Raw genomic sequence first — 12,423 nt, 5'->3', positions numbered from 1 at the left:
GCCTATAGGTTTTTCTAGATATAAGATCATATTATTGTCAAAGGAGGACAGTTTGACTTCAAGTTTTCCAGTTCGGATGGTTTTTATTTCTTTCTCTTGCCTAATTGCTCTCGCTAACACTTCCAGTACTGTGTTGAATAGGAGTGGTGAAAGTGGGAATTCTTGGCTTGTTCCAGTTCTTGGGGGAAAGGCTTTCCGATTTTTCCCCATTTGGTATGATGTTAGCTGTGTATTTGTCATATGGCTTTTATATGTTGAGGTATGTTCCTTCTATGCCTAGTTTGTTGAGAGTTTTTTGAGGAGATGTTGAATTCTATCAAATGCTTTTTCTGTGTCTGTTAAGATGGTCATATGGTTTTTGTCCTTCATTATATTGATGTGATGTATCACATTTATTAATTTGTGTATGTTGGACCATCCTTACATCCCTGGGATAAGTCCCTCTTGATCATGATATATTCTGTACTGTTGGATTTGGTTTGTTAGTATTTTGTTGAGAATTTTTACATTTATGTTCATCAGGGATATTGGCCTATAGTTTTCTTTTTTTGTTGCACCCTTATCTGATTTTGATATCAGGTAATGCTGGCCTTGTAGAATGAATTGGGGGGAATGCCTTCCTCTTTAATCTAGTTTTTTTTTGGGGGGGGGGATAATTTGAGGAGAACTGGCGTTCTTTGAAAGTTTGGTAGAATTCAGCGGTGAAACCATCCAGTCCTGGACTTTTCTTTGTTGAGAGACTTTTTATCACTGATTCAATTTTATTACTCACTATTGGTCTATTCAGGTTTTATTTTTTTCCAGATCCAATCTTGGCAGTTTGTATTTTCCAGGAAGTTTCCCATTTTCTTTAGGTTTTCTAGTTTTTTTATTGTGTAATTGTTCATAATTGTTTCTGATGATCCTTTGTATTTGTATGGTATCAGTTTCAGTGTCTCCTTTTTCATTTCTGATTTTGTTTATTTGGGTCTTCTCTCTTTTTTTCTTGGTTAGTCTAGCAAGTGGTTTATTAAGTTCTGTTCATCTTTTCAGAAAACCAACTTTTCATTTTGTTGATTCTTTGGATTTGGGTTTTTATTTGGTTTTTAGTCTTTCTTGTTTAGTTCTGCTGTGATTTATTATTTCTTATACTAATTTGGAGTTTGGTTTGTTCTTGTTTCTCCTTTTCTTTTTCTTTTTTTTTTTTTTTTTTTTTTTTGAGATGGAGTCTTGTTCTGTCACCCAGGCTGGAGTGCAGTGGCGCAATCTCAGCTCACTGCAACATCTGCTTCCTGGGTTCGAGCTATTTTCCTGCCTCAGCCTCCCTAGTAGCTGGGATTATAAGCGTGCATCACCACGCCCGGCTAATTTTTGTATTTTTTAATAGAGACGGGGTTTCACCATGTTGGCCAGGCTGGTCTCAAACTCCTGACCTTAGGTGATCTGCCCACTTCAGCCTCCCAAAATGCTGGGATTACAGGCCTGAGTCCCTGTACCCGGTTGTTCTTGTTTTTCTAGTTCCTTGAAATATTTCTATTTTTTTGATGAAGGTATATATTGCTATAAACTTCCCTCTTAACACTGTTTTTACTGTATCCCATAGGTTTTGGTACCTTGTGTTTTGATTTTCATTTGGTTCAATACATTTTTTTATTTCCTCATTTTTTTCCTTGACCCAATGGTGATTCAGGAGTATATTGTCTAATTCCCATGTATTTGTACAGTTTCCAGAGTTCCTATTGTTATTGATTTCTAGTTTTATTCCGTTGTGGACTGAGAAGATACTTGATATTATTTTGATTTTTTAAAATTTGTTGAGACTTGTTTTGTGTCCTAACATATGGTCTATCCTGGAGAATTTTCTGCATGTTGATGATAAGAATATTTTGTAGCTGTTGGATAAAACGTTTTGTAAATGTCTCTTAAGTCCTTTTGGTCTAATGTGCAGTTTAAATCCAATATTTCTTTGTTGATTTTCTGTCTAGATGATTTCTGTCCAGTGGTGAGAATGCTGTATTAAAGTCCCCAGTTGTTATTTTATTGGAGTCTATCCCTCCCTTTAAATCTAATATTTGCTTGATATAACATCTGGGTGCTGCAGTGTTGGGTATATGTTTAGAATTGTAACCTGTTTCTAAATTAATCCCTTTGTTATTATATAATGACCTTCTTTGTCTCTTTTTACTGGTTTTGACTTAAAGTTCATTTTGTCTTATGTAAGTATAGTTACTCCTGCTTGCTTTTGGTTTCTATTTGCATGGAATATCTTTTTCATCCTCTCATATTCGGGCTGTATGTGTCTTTACAGGTGAGATGAATTTCTTGTAGGCAGTATATAGTTGAGTCATTTTTAAAATCCATTCAGCTGCTGTGTATCTTTAAAGTGGAAAATTTAATGTATTCACATTTAAGGTTATTATTGATATATGAGAGCTTATTCCTACCATTTTATTGCTTGATTTCTGGTTGTTTTGTGTATCCTTTGTTCTTTTATTTCTCTCTTATTTTTTATCATTGTAGTTTAGTGGTATTCTGTAGTGGTAACATTTGAGGTTTTTCTCTTTCTTGATTTGTGTGTTTGCTCCACCAGTGGTTTTTATATTTTCATGTGTCTTCATGATGGTAGTTATGGTTGTTTCACTTCTGGGTGTAGGACTCCCCTAAGCATTTTTTTTTTAACTTTTAAAAACCTATACAGTATGTTATCATACTGAATATTCCTTAAGCATGTCTTGTAGGACCAGTCTAGGGCAATGAATTCCCTCAGCTTTTGCTTGTCTGGGAAAGACTTTATTTCTTTTTCATTTCCGACTGATAATTTTGCTGGGTGTAATATCCTTGGGCAATTTTTTTCCTTCAGGACTTTGAATATATCATCCAGTTCTCTCCTGGCCTATAAGGTTTCTACTGAGAAATCTGTTGTTGTTCTGATGGGGGTTCCTATATAGGTGACTAAATGCTTTTCTCTCTCTGGTGTTAGAATTTTATCTTTGATTGTTTTTTGTTTGTGTGTTGGTTTTGTTTCTTGTTTTTGCCACATGATCTCACTCTGTCACCCAGTAGCATGATAATGGCTCACTGCATCCGTGATTTCCCAGGATCAAGCAATCCTCTTGCCTCAGCCTCCCAAGTAGCTGGGACTGCAGATGAGTGTTACCATGCTCAACTAATTTGTTTATTTTTTGTAGAAATGGAGTTTCACCATATTGCCCAGGCTGGTCTCGAACTACTGGGTTCAAGTGATCCTCCTGCCTCACCTCTCAAAGTGCTGGGATTGTAGGCGTGAGCCACTGTGCTTGGCCTGTCTTTGACTTGACAGTTTGACTATAATGTGGCGTGGAGAAAACATTTTTACATTGTATCTGTTTGGGGATCTTTGAGCTTCCTATATCTGGATGTCTAAATCTCTTGGTAAACTTGGGAAATTTTCACTTATTATTTCATTAAATAGTTTTTCTAACCTTTCATTTTCTCTTTGCCTTCTGGGGTTCCAAAAATTTGCCTATTTGGTCATTTTATGGTGGCCCATATGTCACAAAGGTTTTCTTCACTGTTTTTTGTTTTTTCTTTATATTTGTTTCACTGAGGTATCTATGAAGACCTGTCTTCAAGTTCTGAGATTTTTTTTCTTGTTTGATCTACTGTCTTGTTGAAGCTTTTGAATGTATTTTGTATTTTATTCAATGAATTCTTCAGTTCCAGAATTTGTGTTTAGTTCTTGTTTATTTTATCTACCTCTGACAAATTTCTCATTCATATCCTGAATTGTTTTTCTGATTTCTGTGTATTGTTTTTCAGAATTCCCTTGTATTTCACTGAGGTTATTTAGTATCATTTTTTGAATTCTTTTTCAGGAATTTCATAAGTTTCTTTTTGATTGGGATATGTTACTGGAGAATTATTATGTTCCTTTGGAAGTATCATATTCCTTTTTCATGTTTCTTGTGTCCTTACATTGATACCTACAATCTGTTGTGACAGTCACTTCTTCCAGTTTTTTGAATTTGCTTTTGTAGGAGAGAACTTTTTCCTAAAGATGTATCTATGGTGTTGGTTAGGTAGGTCACTTTGGTTTCGATTCTGGTAGTGTAGTTTCTGGATGATTTCTTCAACTGTAAACAGCATCAGTGTTACCTGTGATTTCCTTGGTGGCTTAGCATACAGTTGTTAGTGAAGTTTTTCTGGGAACTGGGATGCCAAGTGGGCCAGTCTTGAGACCCCAGGGTGGTGTACCCTGGCATTGGTATTAGTGGGTCCAGGCAGGCTGACTTGTAGGCCTCCAGGTAACTTGCTTGGGTGCCAGGAATGGCAATGGTGGGTCAGTCAGGCGGTATGTTCTCAAACCCCTAGGTAATGAGTGTGACATGGGCAGTGGCAGTAGCAGGGGTGGGACAACCCTCTGGGACCCAAGCAGAGGTTCTCACTGGTGGTGGTGGTGACTGGGATGGGTTGAGTGGGCCAGTGCCCAGACCTGCAGGTAGCATATGCTGGTGGATGCCATCTATGGTGGCAGTGGTGGGCTGGGTGGGCCCAACCTCAAACTGCAGCGCGGAGTGCTCAGGTGCCACTTGTAGTGGGCTGGGCTGGGGGCATTCCCTAGGCCTCTGAAGCTATTTCCTACTTTCTGTCTTGAATCCAACATTAACAGTTTACACTGGATTTTTTTTCAATTTTTATTTGGAAATAATTTTAGACTACAGAAAAGTTGCAAAAGCAGTACAGAGTTCCTGTATACTCCTCAACTAGCTTTCACTAACAATTAACTTCTTGTATAACCATAATATAACTTTCAAAATTAGGACATTAAGATTGGTATTATACTGTTATTTAAATTACAGTCCTTATGTGAATTTCAACAGTTTTTCTGCTAATATCAAGAATGTTTTCTGTTCCAGGATCCTACCCAGTATTGTAATTTGGATTTAGTTATTCAGTTCCTCAGTCGTTCCTTATTCTTTAATTATCCTTATACTTTTGAAGATAACTAATTAGTTTGTAGAATGTTCGTCACTTTGGGTTTGTCTAATGTTTTCTCTTGATTGGAATTAAGTTATGCATTTTTGGCGAGAATATCACAAGTGATATGCCCTTCTTAATGCATCGTATTAAGGGATTCATAATATTATGTATGATTACTGGAGATGTTAACCTTGGTCACTTTGTTATGATAGCATCTGCCTGATTTCTTTACTGTAAAGTTGCTGTCTTTTCTTTGTAGTTAATAAATATGGGATGGAGTGAGATACTTGAACACTGTGCAAATCCTGTTTCTCCTTAAACTTATGGCTATTATTATTATTATTATTATTTTGAGATGGAGTTTCGCTCTTGTTTCCCTGGCTGTAGTGCAATGGAGCAATCACGGCGCACTGCAACCTCCGCCTCCCGGTTTCAAGCGAATCTCCGCCTCCTGGTTTCAAGCAAATCTCCTGCCTTGACCTCCCGAGTAGCTGGGGTTACAGGCATGTGCCGCCATGCCCAGCTAATTTTGCATTTTTAGTAGAGATGGGATTTCTCCATGTTGGTCAGGCTGGTCTCAAACTCCCGACCTCAGGTAATCCACCCCCCTCAGTCTCCCAAAGTGCTGGGATAACAGGTATGAGCCACCACACCTGGCCTATGCCCGTTAATGTTAGCGTCCATCAATGGGTTGTATCTCCAACAGTTGTTATTGTGGTATTTCCCTAATGGTGATTTTCTGATTTCCTCTTTTCTTTTACATTTACTAATTGGAACCCTCTATGAAGAAGAACTGGCCATTTCCCCCAATTCTAGGTTCATCTTATATTTTCCCTACCCCAGTCCTGGAACCAACGATTTCTCCAAGGATCACTGGTTCCCTTTATTAGAAAATGTGTTTAAAAACTAAGAGCTGGACACTAGATGTGCTCAATTCTGTTGGAACGGCATTGTTTCTTCGTTCTCTTAATGGTCAGAGCTACAAAATATATGTATATGTAGGAAATGTATGTATGTATACTAATCCATGCATATATACATACTCTATTTCTGTATGTATCTGTATTTGTACTGAATATCATGTGTTTACAATGATACTTTGATTATAATCCAAAATTACAGGGTTAGTTTAGCCTTTCCTTATTTGTAATTTGTTCTTTCAGAAACTCAGCTGTTACTATTTACCGTGTTTTTTTCTGTTCAACTCTAGTATACACATAAAGGAGTTTCAGAATTGTTAACTCATACCTCTGTGTGAAACATTTACTAGCTATGTTAAAACATTTATGTATAGTTCATTTTGCCATTAGCCTTAGGGTTTCCAGTCAACATACTGTTTTCCAAAATTACTTATGTTTGTTTCTTCCCCACCCGCTTCAGTATAGTTATGTTGTTCAGTTCAGGTTCATTTGTGGGTGTTTGTGATTTTAGATTCACTTCAGCTACATGGTTCTCTTTAATGTTTTGTTTATTTTAGGGGTATCTGAAACATTGCTATAGATATGAGCGTAAGAGCTGTATAAATAGATGTACACAGAGATTGTTATTTTTCCCCCATTCCTGCTACCCGAATGCCATCTCCATCTTTTCAGTCCTTTTTCACCCACTCTCTATAGGTAACCAGTCTCCTTTGTTTCTGACTTATCTTTTCTGTATTTCTTTTGCACTAATGAGAGAGTACATGCACATTTTCATATCCCATTTTTCTTACATGAAGGGTAACATACTTTGCTCATCACTTTTTCACGTAACAGTATATCCTAGAGTTACTCATATCACTTCATGAACATTTTTCTCTTTTATTTACAGCTGCATAGTACTCCCTTATGTGGATGTACCATAGTTTATTCAAACACTCTCCTGTGGGCATTTAGGTAATGTCTAATGCTTTGCAATTACAAACAGTACTGCAACTAATAACCTTGTACATACATATTTTCATGTTGTTGGAGGTGTACCTTCAGGATAGATTCCTATAAGTGTAATTACTGGGTGAAAAGGTAGGTGCATATGTAGTGTTTTGTTAGATGTTGCCAAATTTCCCTCTAGAAGGTTTTACTAATTTATATTCCCACTAGCAGTTGATAAGAGAGCCTGTTTCCTTATAGCCTTTTCTCAATAGATGGTGCTCTCTCACATTTTAACATTTTTGCCCTGGTAGAGAAATGGCATCTCAGTGTTATTTTAGTTTTCATTTCTCTAATTATGAATGAGTTCTTATTTTTATGTATTTCAGGGCCATTTTTATATCCTGGTTTTGGTGAACTATCTTCACATTTTTTCCCATTTTTCTATCAGGTTTTTGGCCTTTCGTGACTCAATTTTTTCAGAGTTCTTTCTATATCGTGGGTATTAACCCTTTGTCTATGGTATATGTTATAGATATTTTCTCCCATTTTTGTTTCATTTGTCTGTTGATTTTGTTTATGGTATCTTTCATCATGCAAGAACTTTTTATTTTTATATAATCAAATTTATTAGAAATTTTATTGCCTCTGGATTTTAAGTCATAATTAAAAGCATTTTCAAGAGGGATTCCATATTTTCTTCTAGTACTTGTATGGTTTCATAGTTTACATTTAGATTCCGAAATGTATGATTGGAGATGTGAATCTAATTTTGTCTTTTTCCAAGTGGCTTTTCTGTTGTCCTGGCACCATTTATTTAAAAGTCTATCCCAGCTGGGCACAGTGGCTCACACCTATAATTCCAGCACTTTGGGAGGTCAAGGCAGGATGATCCCTTGAGCCTAGGAGCTCAAGAACAGCCTGGACAACAAAGCAAGACCCCATCTCTACAGATAACAAAAAATGAGCCAGTCATGGTGGTGTGCACCTCTGGTCTCAGCTACTCATGAGTCTGAGGCAGGAGGATCACCTGAGCCCAGGAGATCGAGACTGCAGTTAGCTGTCATTGTGCCCTTTACTCTAGCCTGGGTGACAGAGACCTTGTCTCAAAAAAAAAAAAAAAAGTTCTGTTCCCCAATGATTTGAGATGCCACCTTTGTCTTATATTGTATTTCCTTATGTTTTGGGGTTTAATTTTGGACTTCATAACCTCTTCCACTGGTCCCTTTGCTCATGTACATTATTTTAATTAAAAGGCTTTATAATAGGTTTTAATGTTTAGAATAGGTATTTCTCTTTCATAGTGTTTCTTTTTAAGTGTTTTCCTGTCTATTGCACTGTTTGAAATATGAAGTTTCATAATAATTTGTGTAACTCCATAAAATAGCTTATTGGTATTTTTATTGGGATTGCGTTGAATTTATAAGTTAGGGAGAACTGACATCTTTATAATATTGAGTCACCAATACAAGAATAGGGTGTATTTCCATTTGATCTAGTCTAATTTGCATCTTTCAGAAGTTTTACATTTTTTTCTCATGGGTTTTACACATTTCTTATTAAATTCTTAAATATTTAATATTTTTGCTATAAAATGTTTACTGTTTATAAGTTTTTCATATAATGTTTGAGATTTTTAGATCTCTAATTTCTATACTTCAATGTAATTCTTATACCATTTATATGATGTTAAGTCATTGTCTATATTTCAAATATATTATCTGTAAGTGAAGGTGTAAATATGTTTCCTGTTTTCCATCACATAGTGTCTTTGTGATTTTAATTAAAGAGTCTCTTGAAAAGTCTGGGCTAATGTGTTAAGTCACCTGTTGATCTTCTAAAGAATTGCTTTAATTCCACTTAAGAATAGGCAGGTCAACGAAAGTCAGGTGTGAAAACAGAAGCTCTTTGCCAAAAACACAATACATTTTGTCAGTTGATCTTCTTTTTCTGCTGAGTGGATAATTGTGAAAACACTCTTACCCTTCAAATTATTTTCTTAATCCTTGATTCTCTCACACATTGTAAAGTCTCTCTTCATATCAGTTTTACTTCCTTCCTAGATTACTAATATGTTTCAAGTACTGAGGAAGAAATGTTTGCTAGCCCTTGAGTGTAGCACCTTTCCATAGGAAAATATAAAACTCTTCTCTAAAATGAGTGAAAGTTTTACCTACTCGACAGCGAGTGTGCTGTGAGAGTAAGGGGGGAGAGGGGCATATGGAGATTAAATCCAATAACTGTACTTAAAAAATATATAATTGTTTATTTTTCATTATAGGAATCACTTTCATGCATGCCAGTTTCTTTTCTACAAGATTATTTGATGAGAAAACTTCCATTTTTAATGGTTTGATAAAACACTGATTTATTATGGTATGGCATAGCTTTTTGCACTAAGGATGTGCCTTCCAAATATACTTGTAATTCTTGCCAAATTAAGGGCAGAGTTTTGGTTTAATTTTGCATTGCTTTTAATATTGAAATACTACCTGGGCATTCTGATTAAATCTTTTCTTTATGTTCCCTAGAGCCAATCAAAAATTAGAATTTCAATAAATAAGTAAAAGGGTTTTTACTACATCAAAAATATCAATTGATAATGTATATGGCTTTAGGATTCTCTTTATACTTTCTATTAATTTTATAATTTCATTATCAGATACCAAAACTATGTCCCAGAATGCAAAGATTCTTCAATAATATTCTTTATATTTTTTAATTGCTTTTTTAAATGTCCAGAGGTTAAATCATAAAATTAGGATCATACAGTATATTTAGCAATTTCTGATCCCACTAGTCATTGTTAGTATCAACATGATTTAGAATTCCCACTGGCCAATATGTAATCTGGTTCCATTGGATTATGGGTTAAACATAAATGTATTTTACACATTCTTATTCTTTGTAAGCTTGGATATTATCTTTGCAGTGGCATTCTATTTGTCTGCTTTTTATGCATCAGCCAGCTATAGGAAAAGTGCCTTTAGGTAAAGGTTAGTACTCTTTTCCCTAGATGATGATATGTTTTTTTCTTGATGCTCTTAGATTATTAAATGTTTTAAGTTACATTTTTGCAAATGGTTGCTTTGATGAGTTACTCTTTAATAAAATTCTGAAATAGCAGCAGAGTGCTAAAATGGCGAGTACTTTGATTTTTGTATTCAAAGAACATGTTTGGAAAGCTGAAATTAGGAGAAATTTCAGTGAATGAAAAGAAATAAAAAATAAATGAGGTAATCAAAGTCAGAGAAATTGATATTGGCAGGTTGTGAATGATGTTTCTAGATGAGCAATATTTCAAAATACTTCTTGTACATTGCTGCTATTCCTTTATTTATTATTAAAATAACATGATCCATGAGGAGCTCAGGGTGACTCTCGGCCTAGCTAATTCTAATTAATCCAGTCAGGGAGAGCAGTAGGGTAAGTGGAGCAGTCTATTGGATTGAAATTCATAACTTAATTGAGGTCAAAGTCCCGGTCTGGGAGAACAAAAGTCTTTTGCTAGGACCAGGCAGATCAATAGCAATAAATATCTGGCTTGGATACAAGTAGCTTATAGTGACAGATTATCTGACACTGGCCAGAGGTCTTGGTTCTGTTAAGCGCAAAGTCTTGAGCATGTCATGGTTCTTGCTGATGTTCAGTCCGTACCCGTGACACTTGGAAAGAAGTAAGTGATACTCTCAAGAACACTGGAAAATCTTATGGAAGCACTACGTATGAAATTCCAAGTGACTTCTACTTGTTGTTATCAAACGGACATTCTCTAAGGATGCATTTTTTTACATGACAGAGGAGCTTCTCTCACATTGCCGATAAAATCCAAAGGATTTGCGAAGTTGATTAATCTTGAGAACTAACTTTCCCACTAATAAATTCAAAAATAATGTATAGAATTGCTTTAGGGAAGAAAAATAACAAACCTATATTATCATGATTTATACGTAACCATAAAAGTTAAGAGGACCATGTAACATTAATATCAAGGAGTTAGCGTTAAGTCTTTTAGGTGTAACAATGGTATTGTGGTTATATAGGAATATGTTCTTGTTTTTAGGTACATACTGATTGATAAGATGTCATGATGTCTGTAACTTGTTTAATCTACTTCAGCAAAGATAGATAGGACAGAATGTTAATTGTTGAATCTGTGTAATAGATGTCTACTTTTCTATATATATAAATATTTATGTAATTAAAAAGTAACAACAAAAGGACCATGTGTTTTAAAACCATTAGGCTAGTATGTTACTAGGAAAGGTTTCCCCCTGTCCCATTCTGTTCATAACCTTAAATTCCTATTGAGTTATCAAAATCTTGGTTGTTCTTTTATGTGGTATATTGTTGTTTGTCCATCATCATCACCATCATAACTTAATTAGTATAACACTTTGGTATTCTGTTTATCATTTGATAACATTATTGCCACTCAGGTTCCACTACCACCTGACTGTAGGGAAAGGAATTCTTGTGATCTGCAATTGTTGACCTTGTAAGGTGTGAAGAGCTTCATAGTAAATATTCCACTCCTGTTGATACTTCACTAGTCCAAACTATGATTTCTTCTTGTGTGAATTATTGTGGCAACTTCTTATGTGACTTTTTTAAAATCCTAAATAGTTACGACAGATTAGTCTTCCGTAAATTTCGTTGTCTAAATTCCACTTCATATCTAAATGATTCTGTGATCAAAAACCTCTAGTGGTTTTCTTATGAATCATTTCTCAATTTTTATGATTAACTCTCAAGGCCCTACCTCTTATGACCAAATATTTTTATCCAGTGTTCCTCACTTTGGTGAAATTGGTGAGCTTACTTTGTGTATCTCAGAAGTTCTGAAACCTGCATCACCAGAGTCAACTATAGATCTTTTAAAAAAATAGGCCCCAACTCCAGAAATTAGGACTCAGAGTGTAGGTTGGGAGAGAGCTGTCGGGAAGATGAGAATTTCAAAATTATAAAATATCCACATCTAATTTTGTGGTATCAGTTTTGTAATTCTAAACTCTATATCTACCTGCCAGACCTTCAGTGCTTCCTATCTCAAGTAGGAGTTAGAATAAAAACGATCAGGTTAAACTGATTCATTCCTGTGGTGAATCACTAACAACTCTCTAGAATTCCCATATACAGTTGTATTTTTAAAGAAAGGATGCAAATTTAGATATAATTCTATTGGCTGAGCACTTGCTATTTTTAAAATAATTGTACAAAATATGTCTATATATTTGGTCTCTTTTTTTTCCTTATAATCATCTGTGAAATGTTTTTTTCTTTATAAAGTAACCCAAAGTCACAGAGCTACTATACAGTCAAGATTCAAATCCAAGTTTTCCAATACCAAATGATCTATGATAAATTTTCAGTTTATCAATTTTCAGTTAGTTTGTCAAAATAAAGTGAAAAAAATTAAGGCATTTTAGAGAACATTTTTTAAACAGAACTAATAAACAAGGCAGTCCAACATCAGATTGTTTTTCAGCATGTTTTATTTTTAAACAGTTTCTGCCCTTTATTTGTCTTGGAACCCACATATTTTCCGTAAGTTCGCATACACATTAAAATAATAATAAAACAACTCCTCTCTGATGGCAAATTGGAGAATAAAGGTGGAGTTTTTTAATGGGTCATT

General features: G+C 35.1%; 1 protein-coding gene across 2 annotated transcripts in view; it reads left to right on the top strand.

The window, feature by feature from the left end:
- The window catches only part of LOC105484517 (acyl-CoA binding domain containing 6), a 207,645-nt gene that overhangs the window by 119,648 nt on the left and 75,574 nt on the right, over positions 1 to 12,423 (top strand). The window contains exon 7 of one of the 2 annotated variants that reach the window (XM_071076463.1): positions 5,326 to 8,348. The exons of the other annotated variant lie outside the window; for it this stretch is intronic. Coding sequence (XP_070932564.1) covers positions 5,326 to 5,667 — 342 coding nt within the window. The 3' untranslated portion in view covers positions 5,668 to 8,348. Of the gene's footprint in view, positions 1 to 5,325; positions 8,349 to 12,423 lie in introns of those variants that run through there. 2 annotated transcript variants of the gene reach the window in all.

This window comes from Macaca nemestrina, chromosome 1 (assembly GCF_043159975.1).
Source record: "Macaca nemestrina isolate mMacNem1 chromosome 1, mMacNem.hap1, whole genome shotgun sequence".
Taxonomy (NCBI): domain Eukaryota; kingdom Metazoa; phylum Chordata; class Mammalia; order Primates; family Cercopithecidae; genus Macaca; species Macaca nemestrina.
The sequence above is the reverse complement of the archived record's forward strand: the minus strand, read 5'-3'. Positions and strand labels throughout refer to the sequence as shown.